This window comes from Colletotrichum chrysophilum (assembly GCF_026319265.1).
Source record: "Colletotrichum chrysophilum strain AFK26 chromosome Unknown scaffold_54, whole genome shotgun sequence".
Taxonomy (NCBI): domain Eukaryota; kingdom Fungi; phylum Ascomycota; class Sordariomycetes; order Glomerellales; family Glomerellaceae; genus Colletotrichum; species Colletotrichum chrysophilum.
This window is the reverse complement of record NW_026517341.1, coordinates 62,185-80,485: the sequence shown is the minus strand read 5'-3', so window position 1 is coordinate 80,485 and position 18,301 is coordinate 62,185. Positions and strand designations below refer to the sequence as shown.

At 53.8% G+C, this 18,301-nt stretch overlaps 3 protein-coding genes across 3 annotated transcripts; 2 read left to right on the top strand and 1 right to left on the bottom strand.

Moving 5' to 3' along the window:
* Positions 1 to 58: 58 nt before the first annotated feature.
* COL26b_006942 (uncharacterized protein) lies at positions 59 to 1,343 on the bottom strand (the record flags this gene model as incomplete). The annotated part of the gene is made up of 4 exons (XM_053179752.1): positions 59 to 207; positions 514 to 600; positions 707 to 869; positions 1,029 to 1,343. The coding sequence occupies 4 exons, from the start codon at positions 1,341 to 1,343 to the stop codon at positions 59 to 61; spliced, it is 714 nt and encodes a 237-aa protein (XP_053036252.1).
* A 1,972-nt stretch (positions 1,344 to 3,315) lies between these two features.
* Positions 3,316 to 5,313, top strand: COL26b_006941 (uncharacterized protein; the record flags this gene model as incomplete). Its single annotated transcript, XM_053179751.1, has 4 exons — positions 3,316 to 3,496; positions 3,625 to 3,841; positions 3,898 to 5,156; positions 5,231 to 5,313. 4 exons carry the CDS (start codon positions 3,316 to 3,318, stop codon positions 5,311 to 5,313), a joined length of 1,740 nt encoding a protein of 579 aa, XP_053036251.1.
* A 3,043-nt stretch (positions 5,314 to 8,356) lies between these two features.
* COL26b_006940 (uncharacterized protein) lies at positions 8,357 to 13,363 on the top strand (the record flags this gene model as incomplete). Its single annotated transcript, XM_053179750.1, has 3 exons — positions 8,357 to 8,692; positions 8,746 to 12,483; positions 12,536 to 13,363. The coding sequence occupies 3 exons, from the start codon at positions 8,357 to 8,359 to the stop codon at positions 13,361 to 13,363; spliced, it is 4,902 nt and encodes a 1,633-aa protein (XP_053036250.1).
* Between the last annotated feature and the right edge of the window lie 4,938 nt (positions 13,364 to 18,301).

The window sequence follows — 18,301 nt, the reverse complement described above, 5'->3', positions numbered from 1 at the left end:
AGGGTCTGTTGAATTGAAGCCAGGGGTGTCCCTCCACAGCCTAGGGAGCTCTAGCTCGTCAGACTGCACTTAGCCCACCGTCCAGGTTGAGGACGCAGTTATTGGCGTAGGTGTTTTGGGCCAGGAAGACGGCGGCGTCTGCTACCTCATCAGGTCTACCCAGCCGCCCAAGTGGGATTCGCTTTTCGAGGGGTTCTCTCGACATTGCTGTAATTTGTATATTAGCACCGTTCTGATCAAGAACATTGGCTTACTGGGGTTTCGGAAGCCTAGCTTGCGGATAAGAAATAGGGCGAGGATATGTTTCTTACAGGCAAGCATATTGGTTTCTATGTAGCCGGGAACTATGGCGTTGGTCCTGATTCGCAGTGGCCCCAGCTCAACGGAGAGAGCGTGGGTGAGACCTTTCGGCAGATTAGATTTGGTCCACGACAAACGGGGCAAGGAGGCAACAGATAGACCTCTCGGGGACGTGCGATGAGGAACGAAGCCAAAGAGAAAAATAAAACATACCAATAATGCCAGCTTTCGACGCTGCGTACACGCTGGTGCCGGGGCTGCCCTTTTCGGCGAGCAAGCTCGCAACGTTGATAATGCATGCTGAAAGGTTCAGGAGCAAGTCAGCTGGGTTGCTCAGTGCTTTGCAAAGGCACACTTTGTGCGGGTGCGATCGGATCGATTATGTGGCAAGTATGCCATGACTTACCATCCCTGTCTGCGCGCCTGCGCTTCATGCGTTGGGCCATGTACCTCGACATGAAGATGGTTCCCATGAGGTTGGTGTCGAGGAGCTCGCTGGCGGCTTGGGGTGAGGTGTTCTGTAACAGCTGGAATTGCGCAATACCCGCGGCGTTGACAAGGACGTCTATCTGGCCTGTCCGTTTCTGTGGGCGACCCATTTTCCTCTGTTAGTGGATGACGACACGCGGATGAGGCTGTCTAGCTAGCTAGTGAAGCAAGATATATATATGGCTTCTGCCATGATGCATTGAAAGGAAAGAAATAAGAAAGAGAGGGGGAGGTCGAACCCAGATGTCGTCCAGTACGGCTTCATCGCGGCCTTGGGCGGATACATCCATGACGGCGTACGAGTGCGCCGGGGGCTTCTCATCCAGAGATGGACGGGTGTTGGGGTTGGGTGCGGCGGTGAGGGGGGCGAGTCGGGTGTCCCGGAAGGGTGGGAGCTGGGAGCAGAGCTCGCGCAGCTTGTCTTCCTTGCGGCCGAGCAGGGTCACAAGGGCGCCCTCGGCGGCGAAGCGGGCGGCGATCGCGGCGCCGATGCCGCCGTATGCGCCGGTGATGAGGGCATGGCGGGCGCGGAGGGGGAGGAGGGCGCCGGACATTGCTGTTGGAGGGATGGGTGGATGCGTCAATAGTACGCGGCGCGTGAGTTTGCCGTTTGGGATGGTTGAGGTTGCCCGTATACTACGCAGTACTCGGGATGTTGGGGGTTACGGGTTGCGTGTGTGAATGAGTTGGTTTGGTTTGATGGATATGGAGACGTTTACGAAGACGGGGGGGAGCTCTCTGGGTTGAGGCGGGACACGGCACTGGATGGAGGTGTGGGTGTGTGTCTGAGTCTAAATTTTGGATGTTGGTGTTGGTGGGGTGGAAGCGAGGAAGGGATGGAAGAATGTCCCGAGGTGGGAGATGGACAAGCAAGGTTGAAAGGCTGAAGATGTGTGAAGTCAGAATGTCGTATTGGCCGTTTTCGGTTTGTTCACCAGCAGCCAAGGTTGGGCGGGGAGTGGAAGAAAGCAAGAGGGACAGCAAGAGAGCTCTTGTTGATCCTTCATGAAGCTCTCGGACGTCGAAGCTGATTCAATGCAACATGCGCAATCTGAAATCGCAGGGTGGGGGGGGAAAGAGACACGAGTAGCAACAAGACGGGAGGCTTTCAGCTTCTCCAAGAGACTGGGATGGACCTGGTTTCGGGGGTCTTGCTTGGCCGGGCGTTGAGGGGGAGTTTGGGCGGAGGATGATAATGGCATTATTTGCGTGTCTCAATTCTGGCATTGCTGGAGAAGGAATCTGATTCCGAGGTCTTTGTGGCTTTCCGTCTGGATTCTTCGATCCCATGTTTCTAGCTCTCAGATGGTGAGACAGACGTCTGCTGAGGTGACCGTCATTGTACTCCACCTCGCCTCGAGTACTCGAGGTCTAATCTATTCATGGTGTTGGAAAGATAGAAATGAGGATATCTTTTTGTTGATCTCTTGGAGATTGTGTGAAGCGGGGGCGGAGTGTGGAATGAGTACCTCCTCGGGCTACCCAGATAGACAGTGAAAAGTAAGTGAGGCACATGTCTGGCGCGGATGAGGCTTGAAGCTCCCGTCTCGCGTCCACATGCGCCCACCCGCAACGGTTAGACGGACCATTTCTACTCAGTACGGACACCTCTTGGGAGGTTAAAGTCTTCTGGAGTGATCCCTGTGTGGCCTCCCAAAGTAGATACCTTGGGGAAAAGTACCGTCGACTTTGCATCTGAATCTGCCAAAGACGATTGGCAACAGCGGGCTGGGAAGCTAAGATAGACCCCGCTGTCGTTGTCGATTCTAGGACGTGGAGCGATGCAGCGAATGACAATGGGGCCCGTCGCATCGCTGTGCCTGTCGCTAGTTAGCGGATTGGATGCAACCTGATTGATTGATTGTTCTTCTGTGACGTCTAAGAGAGCTGCGTCTGCGGTCGTAGTCGCCGCTAACGCTAGAAGCCGTTTCGCATATGATTGCTGTACCTCTCCAAGGTAAGGTACCTCGGGCACCCGTGTAACGAACCTAGATAGGTCAGGTATGCAGACGACAACCCGGCGCCTCGGTTGGTTCCAACGAACGTTGGAGGTGTCGAGGTACCTTGCGGCAAGTACCTTCCACACCACCACGCCAGTGGTTCCAGCTCAGGTTCCAGTTACAGTTCCACGTCCTGTCCATTATGGTGCGAACGCAACATCGCAATCCCACCACTACTGCAGCTGCAAATTTCCCTTTCCTCTTTTTCCTGCTCTGCATGCCTCACACGTTTTTCTCTCTTCCATCTGCGCCCAAAACTGCCACTCCTCGGTACGCTGGTCACCTTCTTACCACGCTCGTTTCCCGGAGCAAATGCAAAGTCTCCTGCCGAGGCGTCGTGCAATCGCAGAAGCATCACCTCCGAGTCCTCGTCCACCACCACCCTAGGTAGCTAGACTGCCCGTCGCCGCCCGCCTAATACCGACCCCGAACAACCACGATCCACACCGAACGCCTGCCAGCTCAACCCGCCGACCCAGAGTCGAATGGCCGTATGCCTCACGATCGCGACATCCGACAACGCCTGATGTCTGGTCATACCAATGGCGCCGCATCGGCGCCAAACCCCGCCTCGCCTAGAGACCCGTATGCCGAGAAGCTCGACGCCTTCCCCGAGTTGCCTGCTGCGCCGCCGCCGCCACCTACAATCAACATCGTCAAGAGCCCCAGCGACGCGCCCGACGCCGGACTGAGGAGCCTGGATCACTGTACGCTACACTCTGTCGTCTGGTTCAGCTGTCTGCCGTGGCCAGGAGTCTTGCGACCGGCCTGGAGAGAGCGGGGCTGTTGGATCGCGAGTAATGACGGCCTGAGCTGACATTATGCTTCTTCACAGATAAGAGGGCGCTGCCGACATGGCGATACCGACTGCGCCAGTGGATGCTGCCGCTGATCCGATGGGAGACGCCGTACTTGGCTTACTTGCAAGAGACGATGCGCACGCCTTGGCTCGATAGTTATTTTGCGATCACTGCGAACCTCGGTACCCATACCTTCTTCATGATCGGCCTGCCCATGCTCTTCTGGTGCGGCTACGCCTCCTTCGGCAAAGGGTGAGGATATCCCAAGTTTCTATACAACGGATGCAGTTAACTGACTATTTTGACAGTGTTATTCACATTCTCGCCGAGGGCGTCTTCTTCACCGGTTTCATCAAGGATCTGTTCTCTCTCCCGCGACCTCTGTCCCCGCCCTTACATCGAATCACCATGTCCGGTTCCGCTGCTCTAGAATATGGATTCCCTTCGACGCACAGCGCAAATGCTGTGTCCGTGGCTGTATATGGAATTCTGGTGCTTCGAAGCCCTGATACAGTGCTACCAGACACAACCAAGAACCTCCTCGAAGGCTTGTCGTACTTTTACGCGATCTCCATCGTCTTCGGTCGTCTGTACTGCGGCATGCATGGATTCACCGACGTCGTTGTGGGATCCGTCCTGGGCGCCGCCATTTCTCTGGTTGAGTTCCACTACGGCCCGGCTTTGGATGCGTATATGCACAGCAGCTCCTGGTGGGCACCCGCCATTGCTGCTCTGATCATCATTGCGCTCGTCAGAATACACCCCGAGCCAGCGGACGACTGTCCCTGCTTCGACGACAGTGTGGCCTTTGCCGGTGTCGTGATTGGCCTGGAAATCGGAACCTGGATGTACGGCCGTACCTCGCTGGACTCGTTTGGGGGTAATGCTCACAGCGTCCAATCCATTGACCTCAATGCTCTGGGCTGGCACGTCGTCCTCGCTCGGGTCATCTTTGGTGTACTAGTCATTTTCGTCTGGCGAGAGGTCATGAAACCTACGTTGCTCAAGGGCCTGCCACACATCTTCCGTCTCCTGGAAAAGGTTGACATGAATCTTCCCAGACGATTCTTCACCCCTGCGTCCAAGTACGAGACTGTCGACCCAGGATCTCGTATGGATACCCTCATCCCCTCAGTCAGGGACTTTCCCCGTGTTGTCCAGTCCATCCGTCACCCGACCACGCGCGGTCGGTCCGTATCAATCGGTCCGCAGAGTGCTGCTGACGCCTACGAGACGCTCGCCTACCGCGAGCGTAGGCGGCGGGAGAGCATCGGCAGCAATGGTAGTGTTAAAAGCAAGGGTAGCATGTTCGAGCTTCGGGAGAAAAACGGGGACTGGGAGGGGAAGGGAGCCGCTTCGGGCGTGCAGGGCCACAATACGCTCAACGACTTTGAGCGGATGATGGGCACTGGCAGCGTGTTGGCGAGTCCAAACGAGGAGAAGGAAGGGATGGATTTGGCGGTCGGCCAGCAGGACGAGCTCAGCGAGAAGGAAATGTTCTTGCGTCTTATCCGGCCTCGAGTGCGTTACGATGTCGAGGTCGTAACAAAATTGGTGGTTTACACAGGTACGTTGCTGCAACCCTCTTCCGCAAGATCCGGATATCCTGGTGTCATGTGCAGGTGCTGACAGCTGGCATAGGTATCGCGTGGCTGGGCGTTGGCCTGATCCCCATCATGTTCGAGTTGGTCGGCATGGGATCTGCCCATCTTCGCAATCCGTAATTCGGACAATTCTTTCCGGGTTATCTTGGACGCGGAGAGCTTGCGTTTGTGTTTCTCACCGAAAAGATACCATCTCTGAAACCTTTCTTTTCTCCTTGCATGATGCATCGGCAGATAGGTGCTTGACTCACCACGCCCAAAGCTGGAAAAGGGGGCGGTTTGCCTCGCGAAGCTGTTTGATGACGAGAAAAGGGGACGGCATAGAATTTTTTTATTTTGACGAAAGCACGACCGTATCTATATTCTTCTGCGTCTACCCCGGGCGGTTTTTGATATTTTGAGGGACTTTGTTGACAGAGGGAGGTTGGCCTTTGTGCGCATGTCCTGTTCTAGGCGTTTTTCTGGGAAACCTGTTCTTGGGGAGATGGTGCCGGGATCAGGTAATAATCGAGTGTGTATCAGTAGAGATATCAAAGCCGAATGGAAAGCCTCTTTTTATCTCGAGTTACATCGGGTGGTCTGCCTCGTCAACCTGTAGGTTCTGGAGGATCGCTGGCTGTGAGACGTGCGTTTGGATGCCTGAGAGAGTGAGAATGGATAGGTGAGACCCACGACCGCCACGTTGACTTGCCAGTTCTAGCGCGTGCTTTTTGCATATCCCCTCACTTTTTGTCTCCTTCATCTACCGTCGTCGTCACCCGCCTGCCCATCGTCGATGGCACAAGCTGGGGAGAATCATGCCAATCAGATGTGTCTCCTTGTTTACGAGGGCACTGCCACGCCATATCCCAGTACCTTGATGGCCCCAGATGAGAGATAACATCTTTGTTCCTCGAGTCTGATCTCACCTCCTCGGTGCTGGCCTCTTTACACCCCTCGAAGAGACGATACTGGACCGATATCCTGGATGTACCGTTGCGTTATTTCCATCTTTCTCGTCACTTAAGTTCACATCTAAAGAGGGCTTTTCACAAATTTGGGCCACTCGCGATGCTGGAGAGGAGGACTTTGAAGCCAGGTATTTCTTATCGCCTGTCCATCACTTCGCAACGGAAACTAACCCTAGAGAGGTAGACTGCTGGGCGGCGTACATCATCATCTTTCGGGCATCATCATGACTTAGTCGGTGAACACGCAGGCTCTGAGGGGTCGCTGACCTGCGTGGAGCACGAGGTCCACGTCTGGGACACTGGAGTTGACGCCATAACCATGGTCAGATACGACAATGTGGGGTTCCAGCGGCCCAGCAGATCACCCCGTTGATTCCCCCTCACGCAGGATGAGGTGCGGAGCTGGCGATGGGTGTCTGGCGGGTTGGTCCGCCTCAGGGGGTCACGACCAAGACAAAGAGACTCTGGGACCGGGACCACGAAGTTTGCTTTTTCTCATCGTAACCTAGCAACAGGTGCGTTCGGGACGAAACCGATGACGGGCGGCACCTCCTAAAAACGAAGCAGCAGCAAGGCCACCGCCAAAACCCACGGATTCCGAGGGAACATGCCCAGCAGCCTACTCGGCCCCCAAGACAGCTGGGGAAGATCATCGGACGATCCGCAGCGGGTGATCCAGTCCGTAGGGCTGGACTGGGGGGTGCCGAGCCTCCGTGCCATGCCAGATTATCAGATCCCGATGCTTGGTTCCATTGGATGAAGCTTTTCGCGAGGTTCGATTGGGTTCCCGGCGCGATGTTTCCCACAGGCGGTGACTTGCCCCTGGCTAATGTTTGCCGCGGTACCACTGCGCCTGGGACGGAACGCCGACGCCGCGACTGCAGCTATCCAGACAAAGCATGCTCACGACATTGATGGCAGCTGTCAGAACAGAACAATGATGCGCGGAATGGAACGGCGGGCTTGGCGATATTGACACCCACGAGGACATAACCGCAGAAGTATTCGTTTCCAAATGGGACTTTTGCAGAGATCTGAATCGCCAACCGCCTTTTGAGAAACCGACAACAGCGAAGCAAGTTGGCGACCAATCCTGCCAGCGACTGTCTACACCACTTTCACCCTCTTCGACATCCTCTCTCTCGCTTCTTCCCTCTGGTCCCTCCTCTCGTCCTCTTCTCTGAGCTTTATGGTACCTCTGAAGTTGGGGGGCCTTTACTGAGGACCATCGCTTCGCGTCTTCCTTGAAATGGGGCACTTGCAACCCATTATATTGACTTGTCGTTGTGGCCTCGAAAATAGAGGCGGCGCATAAAACTGCAATCAAACGGTCTGCGAAAGCTGCAGTTGGTTTTCAAATTTTCGGGCTTCTGACCCAAAAGGGCGACGTCATTTGGGCTTCCGGTGCCGGATTCTGCAAGTGCCTTATCGCCTAAGGCACGCAGAGGCCTGCCAGCTTTGGTCTAGCGCAGATCTAATCGGGACAAGCGAGGAATTTATCGAGGTAAGCGAAGAGGGAGGAGGTTCCAGGGGAAGCGCCCAAGGGGGGGCCACCACCAGCACCTCACTGACTGATGACTGTTCGTTTGGACGGTTCATGGGCTCGGTCAGGTAACTTGAGGCAGGATAATCGGGGAGCGAAGGCGCAACCTCTTTCTCCCCACTGCAGCAGCCGCATCTGCCCGATGATGTGCAGCTTTCTCGACGTCTTCGAATCGGGCCAGAAAGTCGACTCATTTCCTACCCAAGTTTCCGTCTTTTGACGACAGTATTCGAAGGCATCCATCGACCTGCATCTCAAATTCACGGATCTAAAATTTTCATTCGCCCTTGGAACTAGTCTGGAGCTCTTTTCCCCCAAGGTGCGCTGCAGAGTCGCACCAACCAACACCTCGGAGGTACACCTGCACCCCTTCGCCCTTCCTGCCAGCCCAGCCCTGGCTCATCAGCCCAGATCCGCCAGAAATCGACCCATTTAGCGAGGTGACCCGGGCAGAAGTAGCTCTTGCCGGTTCCCTTACAGTGGCCAACCCCCCGCAGGATCTGATAACCAAACGAACGAATCTATTCTCCGCACTCCACGAGACCTCTGCACCTCACATTTTCGGCGACTTGACCGCACCGTCCTGCGCATCCCATCCCGACTCTCATCCTCTCCCCAGGGGTTGCCATTCTCGTCGCCGCATGCACGGTCGCATGTAGTCCTCTCCATCATGTCGACCGACGCTGTCAGCGCTCCAGTCCCGGAGCCTGCACCTGTGCCGGCGCAATCGACCGCCAATGGCGACAAGGAAGAGCCTACGATTGAATGTGCGACGAAGCCTGCCTTCCTTCACTCCCCGCCTGATAGCAACAATGCACCCAAATCCGACGGCAGCGACTCGGAGCTCAGCGACCTTGACGACGATGCTGTTGAAGCGCCCCAAAAACAGGACGAGGCGCAACCCGAGGTCGAGGATGACATCGGCGAGGTCCTCCCCGACCATTGGTCTGGAACCGTGCCTGTCTTCAAGCCGACCATGCACCAGTTCAAGGATTTCAAGCTATTCGTGCGCCATCCCATCTTTCTCGCCGTCTCACCCTTTGCTAATGTGATCTGTAGATGACGAAGGTCGATAAATATGGAATGAAGTCCGGAATCATCAAGATCATTCCTCCCTCCGAATGGAAAGAAAACCTCCCGAAACTCGATGACCTCGTGAAGCAGATCAGAGTCAGAGAACCGATCAAACAGGATATCATGGGATCGAATGGAACCTATCGACAGGTCAACATCGTTCACGGAAGATCGTATAACCTTCCGCAGTGGCGACAACTTTGCGATCAGAGCGAGCATCAGCCCCCGGCAAGGCGAGGCGAGCGCCGAGCGAACGTTGAAAAGCCGAAGCCTCGATCCGCCCCCAGACCACGACCTGCCGCAAAGTCAACGCCGTCCGGTTCTAAGAAGCGCGGCCGCGGCCGACCAGCGAGGGGCAAGGCCAAGATCCAAGAAGAAGAGGAGGCCAACGAAGAGGGAAACCGACCTATGACGCCGGTATCACCGAAGGCCGACGCCGAGGTCGAAATCAAAAAGGAAGAAGTCGTTGACTCAGTCGAGGACCCCGGAACGGATGTCGATGACGATGAGCCGCCTACTGTCGGTAGAATGGGTCGCATGGGCGGGATCAAGCCCTCAAAGCCAAAGACTCAGTCGGTATCGGCTCGCCGGAAGTACAGCAGAAGGGAAGGTTCCGCCATGATTGATGAAGAGGCTTTCAAGGATTTCAACTACCAGATGGACGTCTCAGATTATACACCTGAACGCTGCGAGGAGCTTGAAAGGATATACTGGAAGACACTAACGTACGCACCGCCACTCTACGGTGCAGATCTGATGGGCACTCTCTTCGACGAGTCAACGGAAATGTGGAACTTGAACAAGCTGCCCAATCTCTTGGATGTTCTCGGCACCAAGGTTCCTGGTGTGAACACCGCCTACCTCTATCTCGGCATGTGGAAGGCTACTTTCGCCTGGCATTTGGAAGACGTCGACTTGTACAGCATCAACTACCTCCATTTTGGTGCTCCGAAGCAGTGGTACAGCATCTCTCAAGCCGATGCCCGTCGGTTTGAAGCGGCAATGAAGAATATCTGGCCTACCGACGCCAAGGCGTGTGATCAGTTCCTCCGGCACAAGGGATTTTTGATCTCGCCGTCGCATCTCAAGCAACACTACAACATCACGGTCAACAAATGTGTTTCCTATCCTGGAGAGTTTGTTGTTACATACCCTTACGGTTACCACTCGGGATACAACCTGGGCTACAACTGCGCTGAAGCTGTCAACTTTGCGCTCGAATCGTGGCTTCCCATGGGCAAGATTGCCAAGCGATGCGAATGCGCACAGGCGCAGGACAGTGTGTGGGTTGATGTTTATGATATTGAGCGAAAGCTCCGCGGCGAAGAAACCGAGTACGAAGAAACGGACGATGACGATGATGAGGAGGACGAAGATGAAGACGAAGACGCCAGCGGCCTTCTTTCACCGCCCAACAGCAACACTGTCGTCATCAAGACCAGTCGGAAGCGGAAGCGTGCAGGAGACAAGGGTGGAAAGACAAAGGTCAAGAAGATTCGTCTCAAGGTTAAGACTCGCGCCGAGCCGATCTGCTGCCTGTGCCCCAGCGACATCCCTGGCGCAGAAATCCTTCCGACGGACGACGGCCGCAAGGCCCACCGCATGTGTGCCCTTTACTTGCCCGAGACGTACATCGATACAGTGGACGACAAGGAGATCATTGCCAACGTTGCCAACATCAACAAGGAACGCCTGGATCTCAAGTGCCTGTATTGCCGATCCAAGAAGGGCGCTTGCTTCCAGTGCTCTCAGAAGAAGTGTGCCCGTGCGTACCATGCTACCTGCGCCGCAGCGGCGGGTGTCTTTGTTGAGGAGGCCGAAGTCCCTGTGTTTGGCGAAGATGGAACCGAGTACAAGGAGCAGGCTTTCGAGTTCAGTTGTCGGTTCCACCGTACGAAGAGAGACCGCAAGTTTGACGGCGACTCCCTCGAGGAAGATGAGCGAATTCGTAAAGCTGCTGCCGCTCTTAAGAAGGGCGAGATCTGCCAAATGCAGTACTATAAGGGCGACATCTTTGCAGGTGTTGTGGTGGAGAACCGCGCAGACGAGCAGATGCTTCTACTGGACATCGTTCCTAATGGGTACGATTCTCCTGTTGGTGTTGAGAAAAATCGACTAACGTGCACTAGTGATCGTCTGGAAGTCGAGTGGAAATGGCTCTTATTGCCCGATCCTTCAGATTACCACCTTCCGAAAGCCTCGGCAAAGGCCATCCCGATGCCCTCTTCGCAAAAGGCGAAGGACAAGCTCAATGCGAAACGGCCTGCTGATGAGGTGCCCAGGAAAGATGCTCCCTTCGTTGAGGGCTACACATGGGCAGAATTCCACCCATGCGATGAGTGTGCCAACCCGAACCAAGTCAAGATCGATCTGTCGAAAGACAATCAGGTATGGCATTACTTGGGCAAGACGTCAACAGAGGCCAAGGCGCAGTACTCTGAGGATCCTGCAAAAGAGCAGCATAATCCCAAGAGTAACTATCTTGACACCATTCCGAAGCCGCCGAAGCCTGTCTCCGCGACTGCAGCTCAGCGGCGCCCCTCAAATATTCCGCCACAACCGATTCCCATGGCCAGCCCTAGTGTCGCTATTCAGTCGGGACTTAAGACAGAGAAGCCTTACGTGTACAAGCCGCGGAAGCCCGTCGAGCCATCTTACGCTGGGCCAGGAACATTCACGACCCAAAAGTTCACACCAAAGGCCTCCCCTTCTCCCTCTCCCATGGGCCAGCAGCTCTACTTTGGCTCAGACCCACATTATCAAATGCAACAAGGCCATTACGCGCAGCAAAGGTTTACGCCCAACATCCACCAGCCGTACAACCCTGCAGGCCCTGGACAGTATGCAGCATCGAATAACACGCAGCGGCAAAGTCCTTATGCCACCCCGGTACAACCGCCGGGAGGCCCCGCAAAACAGGCACAGCAGATGTGGCCAACGCCATCACAAAGCCCGCGACCTCCACCGCCGCCAGCAGGGTACTCGCAAGCGTCCACGCCTCAGAATCACAGAAGGTATTCAGCTGCGCCATCTCCTTCGGTCGCTATGAAGTATGCTTTCTTCCAAGTGCACCACAACCGGGACTCTAAGACATACCGAACTCCATACGCACCGTGGAGAGGCTTCACGAATGGCTACGAGGGCAACCTGAGGGCCCATTTGATGCGGATATCACCTGAAGCCTTCTTTAAGAATAACCGGCAGGGCTCTGTTCAAAGCGCATCGCCAGCATCCAGCTCCGCTGGTCGTCCTCCAGCTCCTGCGCACAGCAGTCCATACTATAACACGTTCACAACTGCCGCACCGCAAGGCTCTATTGGTGTGTACGGTCAGAAGACCACCACGCCGTCGTACTCTTCGCCGGTTCCCAGGCCGACACACGACCCTGCGAGAACGCAGTATACTTCGATGTCTCCCAGCCCGGTGCCCAACGGCTCGCATCAAAGCCCGCATGGCTATAACAACGCATGGAACGCGCAGCAGCAGCCGCCGTCTACACCTCTCCATCCAGCCATTCGACCGCAGTACGGAGCTTGGGTGAACCAGCCTCAGCAACCTCAACCGCACAACCAGGCCACACCACCGCATCACCAGCAGGCGCAACAGCAGCAGCAGACACCACAGCAGCCTACTGCTCCCCAGCCCGCCGCTAGCCATTCACAGTCGGCCGAGAAGAAGGCAGAGGCTGCACCAAAACCGGCTGCGCCAAAGGTGCAGTACAAGGTACACCTGAATCAGCCTCTACCTCCTCAACTTCAAACTAATCAAATAACAGATCCCCGAAAAGCAAACCCCTGTCCCGCTACCCGCCAAGTACCTCGCAGCTATGGGCAAAATGGCACCGACTCCTACCAAGGCCAGCCCGCAGTCCAACGGAGCACCCTCGCAGGACAAGTCATCCCCGACTTCTGCTTCGGCAAACTCAACCCGTACGCCGCAGGTGGTCGGCACACAAAATTCTTCGGCTCAAGCCAGCTCCCCTTCTCGGCCATCGACAGCCTCAAAGAAGACCGCTGTGCCCGTCTCGCAGACACCCGTGCCCCTGCCGCAAACAGCAGTACCGGCGCCGCCTCAGCGGATGCCATTCACAAACCAATTCTCTGCCAATCGTCCATCACAACCGACTTACCAGCCTCAAACGCAGGCACATACGGGTCAGCCAAACCCGCGGCCGTTTCAATCTGTGGGACAGCCCCGTACAGAACACCACTCTCTGAACCCGGCGGAGATTCTGGCGCAGATTGCCACACAGCCTCGCATGAACCCTCCTACCCCTACAACTCCTCACCAGCCAATGCCTTCAGCGGCACCACAGCAATCACCCGGTCCTCGTTATTATGCTGGGCAGCAGGTGCCGCAGGCACACAATGGAGTGATGCCTCAACAGCAGTATTTCCAACACTACGCGCCGGCGCCCCAGGGCCAATATCCTCCGCCTCAGCCTCAGTACGCTCATCAGTACCCGCCGCAAAATACGGCCCCTAGCTACCCTCCGCAACCTGCTCCGGCGGGTGATGTACCTCTGCCGGAAGTACCCGCAGATTCTACAGCGCTGGTGGAGAGGATGATGCAGAACCTGCGTCGTGCGGCCTCTAATGGCTGAAGCTCTACCTGCCGCAAGTCTTCAGTTGTAACAATAGTCATACACACAAAATTGGTCTCCAGCGCGACACAGGCGCCTTACGGCTGGAGACTAGGGAAAAGTACGCATGCACGGAATTCATGAGTTCTTTCGGAAACGGCGTTTAACGGGTTGTTTGAAAGCGCGGGTTTCCTAGTTTTAATTATTCACGAGAATCATGGACAACATGGCATTGGGTGGTAGGAATCCCTTTCTCTGCGACACAGGCGCAGACACGATCTTCGGTCGTCTGAAGAATGGCCGACACCTCCGATGTATATAATATGATTGTTTCATCGCGAAGAAAATCACTGCATTCCATGCTCAAAACAAGCATCGTGTCTTGTGATTTTTTGAAGTGAGCGTATTGAGTCTTTCCAAGGGGTGGTCGATGGGTGTCATACAGTGGCACTTGCCGTTCTAATCGTAGACCTTGAGAGACTCCATGGAAAATCTCGTGCGGCAGGTGGACGTTGCCACAGGTGTATATAAGGCAAGAGCAGCCCGCTTGATCTTCCAGATGACATCTCACCTTTCACATGCTGGTATCATCCCCCCTCCACCAAATTCCTCTCACAACCAAAATGTTCAGACGTATCCTCAACGCTGTCGGCAACAAGACGTCCTTCTATCGCGGCCAGCGTTTCCCGCCATGAAGTACACGACTCACCGCAGCGCGTTGATAATACACACAGGGCAAGATCCGTCCATTCAATAAACCTTCCCAAGGCCGCGGAGTTGCGCTTCAGCCTCTCAGACACGGACGTCACTAAAATTCTCAACGGCTTCCACCCCAGGGATATGGAAGAGCGTTGGCTCATCCTCTCAGACGGGCCAGACGACATGGGCAACATCGTGTCCCACTTGTATCGGAGCTGGACGGGGTGCGAGATGTATCGGCTCAACATTACTGCTCCTAGGTTTGGAAGTAGCGGTGATAGCAGCAGCACGGCCCGAGCTGCCGAGGAAGGGGAGGACGGGGATGCACATCAGGCGCATGTCACGGAAGTTATTTGGGAGAGCCGAGAAGATTATAATGCCTATGGTGGATTAAAGATGGGTGAAAGCGAGGCGAAGAGGGCTGCAATCAGCATCTGCAGAGGCGTCTTGGGATGTAAGCTGGAGAATGCGCCCAAGGTAGGATGGGATTGATCATGATAGCTGGCACGGCTTCAGTTGGCAAACATCGACTTGCGGGTTTATACGGAGTAGTCAATACATAACATCCATTTCCGCTCTCAAAAGTCACCATGGGTTTGTATCATGCTATAAGAAATGCCCATGTAAAAAGGCGCAGGGTAGCTGAGACTGATGGATAGCCTGGCATGTTGTTGCTTGGGTTTCATATCAGATCTTCTACTCTTCATATACCTTCCCAAATGTGGCACCACATAAACCGCTGAAAGAGAAGACGGCGGACCTGGTTCTGGGAATTGGAGCTGTGTGCTGAACAGATTTGATCTCTCTCTTACTGTCGTTCAGTTCGGGGGCTGAACTCTTGTCCTTTGAGAACTGAAGGAGCCCCGAGGAAGCTCTTTTACATTGTGAATCCAAAATTAGCACCGGATGGCCCCCAAACCACGTTATAACGGGACACTCTTGATTGCGGACAGCCTCATGCTGCGACAGCAGGCCATGGAATGGTTGTCGGGGCATCCAGCATCCGATATGACTTGATTCCCTCATCCCTCCCAGCACTCTGATGAAGAGACAACGGATCAACTATTCACGTAGCCGTAGAGAAGCGTCAGAACCGAAGTTACAACGTAACATCCTCCGCCGGGGCTATAATCATTTGAATCGAATAAGCGTGGAGCGATGATTAGCAGGAGTAACAACGAGGCTGTGGTGGCTACGTAGGCACTCTGACCACTTCATCACTAACAGCCTCTGGCCGCCTTTTTTGAGAGGGCCAGAAGTGAGGTGCTTTACTCCAAAGAAGATTGATTTTTTCGAGAGAGAAACATAGAAGCATTACTCCCTGAATCTGATAAATATACACAGACCGTGTGTAGTCCGCAGTGTGAAGATGTTCTCGGCATGGGCACATCTCTGCCAATGCCCTAGTATAAATGCAGCTTGAACCGAGCATGACTTCTCATGGCCCGTTCAGCAATTCTGGTCCCATGCTGTGATTCATCATTTGAACAGCGCCAGCACTGGGAAGGGTTAGCTAGAAAAAGCCAAGATCACAGAGCTAGTTCAACGATTTTCAACATACCTATGTGCGTTGCTGTCTGCCTCTATTGTCGTCAGTATTTTCGCATCCATTGAGAAGAACTATCTGTGAATACAACAATCTTGTTAGTCACTATGTCTCTGCTTGAATAGCCGTCACTTCTGGCATTTGAGTTTCAGCTTTCTGCCCATACGAAACTCATAAGATATGCGGACGGGAGAACTTCAACTATGAAATCTGTGCCCCCCAAATACACCTGCCCGCCTGTGGCCCTTCTTATATGATTTTACTGACTTTTTCGGATCCCACAAAGCTTCAACCTAATCATTGGCCGTCATCCCGGCTAAGGTCGCCGTGTGGAATTTCGACCCTCCGGACCGTGTCATCCCCGGCTGCAGGCTTTCTGTTCGTCCGTGGCAGCTCTATAAAGCATTATCTCACGCCATAGACAGCAAACATATAGCAATAATGCAGGATCCTTACTTTTTTTCACACAGACGATAAATCGAACGTTGATCACCATGAGGTACGAACTGCATAGGTACGAACTGCATCTTTATCCTCGTAAGAACCGGCACAAATCCTCCACGTATACTGATCCATCCCTTTTGGATAAGCAGGGAATCACGAGCGGTGGTGACGAGTAGCCCTTAGGAGGTAGCATCTTGAGTGCTGGATTTTCTGGCGCTGTCGAGGAATGCTGCGTTCTAGGATGTGTACATGCTCCCGGTCTGCAGTAAAGGGAGTAAATGCCATTGAGTCCGGTCCCGAATATTTCATTACATGTCTTGTTAGAACAAGACTGGTACATACGTGTTGTATTTAAACACGTTAACTAGCCGTCCTACGAGGCAGTGGGGAGTGCTAGAGCTGAGGTGAAATCGTCTCTTGCAGTTGACAGAGCATCATCGTACGCGTCTACTCGAAAACTTTTCAGGGATGAACTCATTTGCAAGGTATATGAATTGCCTACTTGATATAAGCAAGACTGGCCCAGGCATTCTTTTCTCCCTCCCATGTTGTTGCTGTGAACAATGCGCAAGTTTGAGCGCGCTTGGTTCATCATAAATTCTAGCCTCGCTACTTTGGGCCACACTCTTTAGCCTCTCTGCTCGTAGATTCCTCATGCAGTTCTCATCGTCTCTATTGTATGCTGTGTATTCATAGATTCGTCTTTAAGTAGTTCCAGTTAGAAAAGTCTTGGCACATGCTCATGCGTTTAAAGGTTCACTTTCCTGCGGCGGCTTTTTCATAGTGACATCCGCGGATATTACGCCTGCGAATAAGCAGATAGCAACAGTAACCACAAGGTACTGCATGACACATGCCTGGGTGGTAAGTTCACGTCCTTTGGCCTCTGTCCACCGGCTTGATTAGTCCCCACGAGATAGGTAGATACTCTCCAGAGGCAATGCCCGGAAGATACCCGACGATTGGTGTCGAGAATAAAAGATGTGGAAGAGGTTACGATTTATATCACCGCAACATCTTCATTATGAAGGTCTGAGCATCTCACGACGGGAGTACCGGCTCACTGACGGTCAATTACCTTAACTGATGCATGAAATGGGGTATAAAACTTCGCGCTTATGTTTCCTAACTTTTGAAAAGACAATGCGGAGGCCATGACATATCTCATGATAGCATAGAGTCGATGTATACCCGGTTTCTAGAAGCGCCTGATCCAATACTCCTACGTGAAGTCCACGCTGACGGATTTCCACCGCTGTCTCTGGTGTTCCTCAACTCTGCCATAGATCACTTATTCATAGGAAATACATACCGATACCTACAGCTTCGGATTGTTTACATTGAACGAAGCCCCCCCTTATCGAGGTTCACACGAGAGAGGGGATGGGAGACATACGGGTCCTCATAATGCCTGGAACCAATCACTTGGCCATAATCGCTGGCTTATTCGCTCTGCTAAGAGTCTTTATGATATGTTATCCTCATCTTATATATGCCTTCGATGGATCAGTCAGCAGCTCGGACTGACTGGTTCGGGCGGCTCTCAGGCGTATATGAATTGCGAATGGGACGGGACGTTCCTTGAATCAGCGAGAGACAGAGCAATGTATTGTTATCCTTGGATCGTTCCAGAATGGGAAATGGCCGTGTAGTATGCTCTCAGCGGTCCTATCTCCAAAGAAGGCTCGGTGTAGTCGGTCTGGCTGCCTGCTGTCAGGCGGATGTGATTTCTGGTGAAAGTGTCTCAAAAACCTGGCTCTGTCGATTGCCAATCTTCTTTTTGTATTAGCCATGTATACTCGTGTGATCTACCCCAGATCTGCCCCAAGTTCATCTGTCATATTGACATGATGGTGCATTTCTATGAGACGGCCTGAATTTTGCCCCCTTCCGGAGCAAGTAACCAAGCTGGTAGACTGCGCAGAATTGCTGCGCTGAAAGAGCCCTCGAACAGAAAGAGACGATCGCATATATACTCCTGAGGGAACCCTCCAGCACTCGCGCAGACGAGATGAAGCATGAATTCCCTTGGCTGCTGAGCCTTCAGAATGCTGCTGTTCACAGTATAGAAACTCAAAAGCCGGATGCTGCTCATCCATCGAGACACTATGCAGCCGCAAAACCACACTTGACGCCGTCACCGTAAACACTGCTCGAATGAGTATATATATCATAGATTTTCCGTTAGTTCCAGTCTCGGCAGACAATGCTTCCCTTACTTGCCAAATGAAGCAGCCAATGATAAGCAGCATCTCGAACCAGCTCATCGG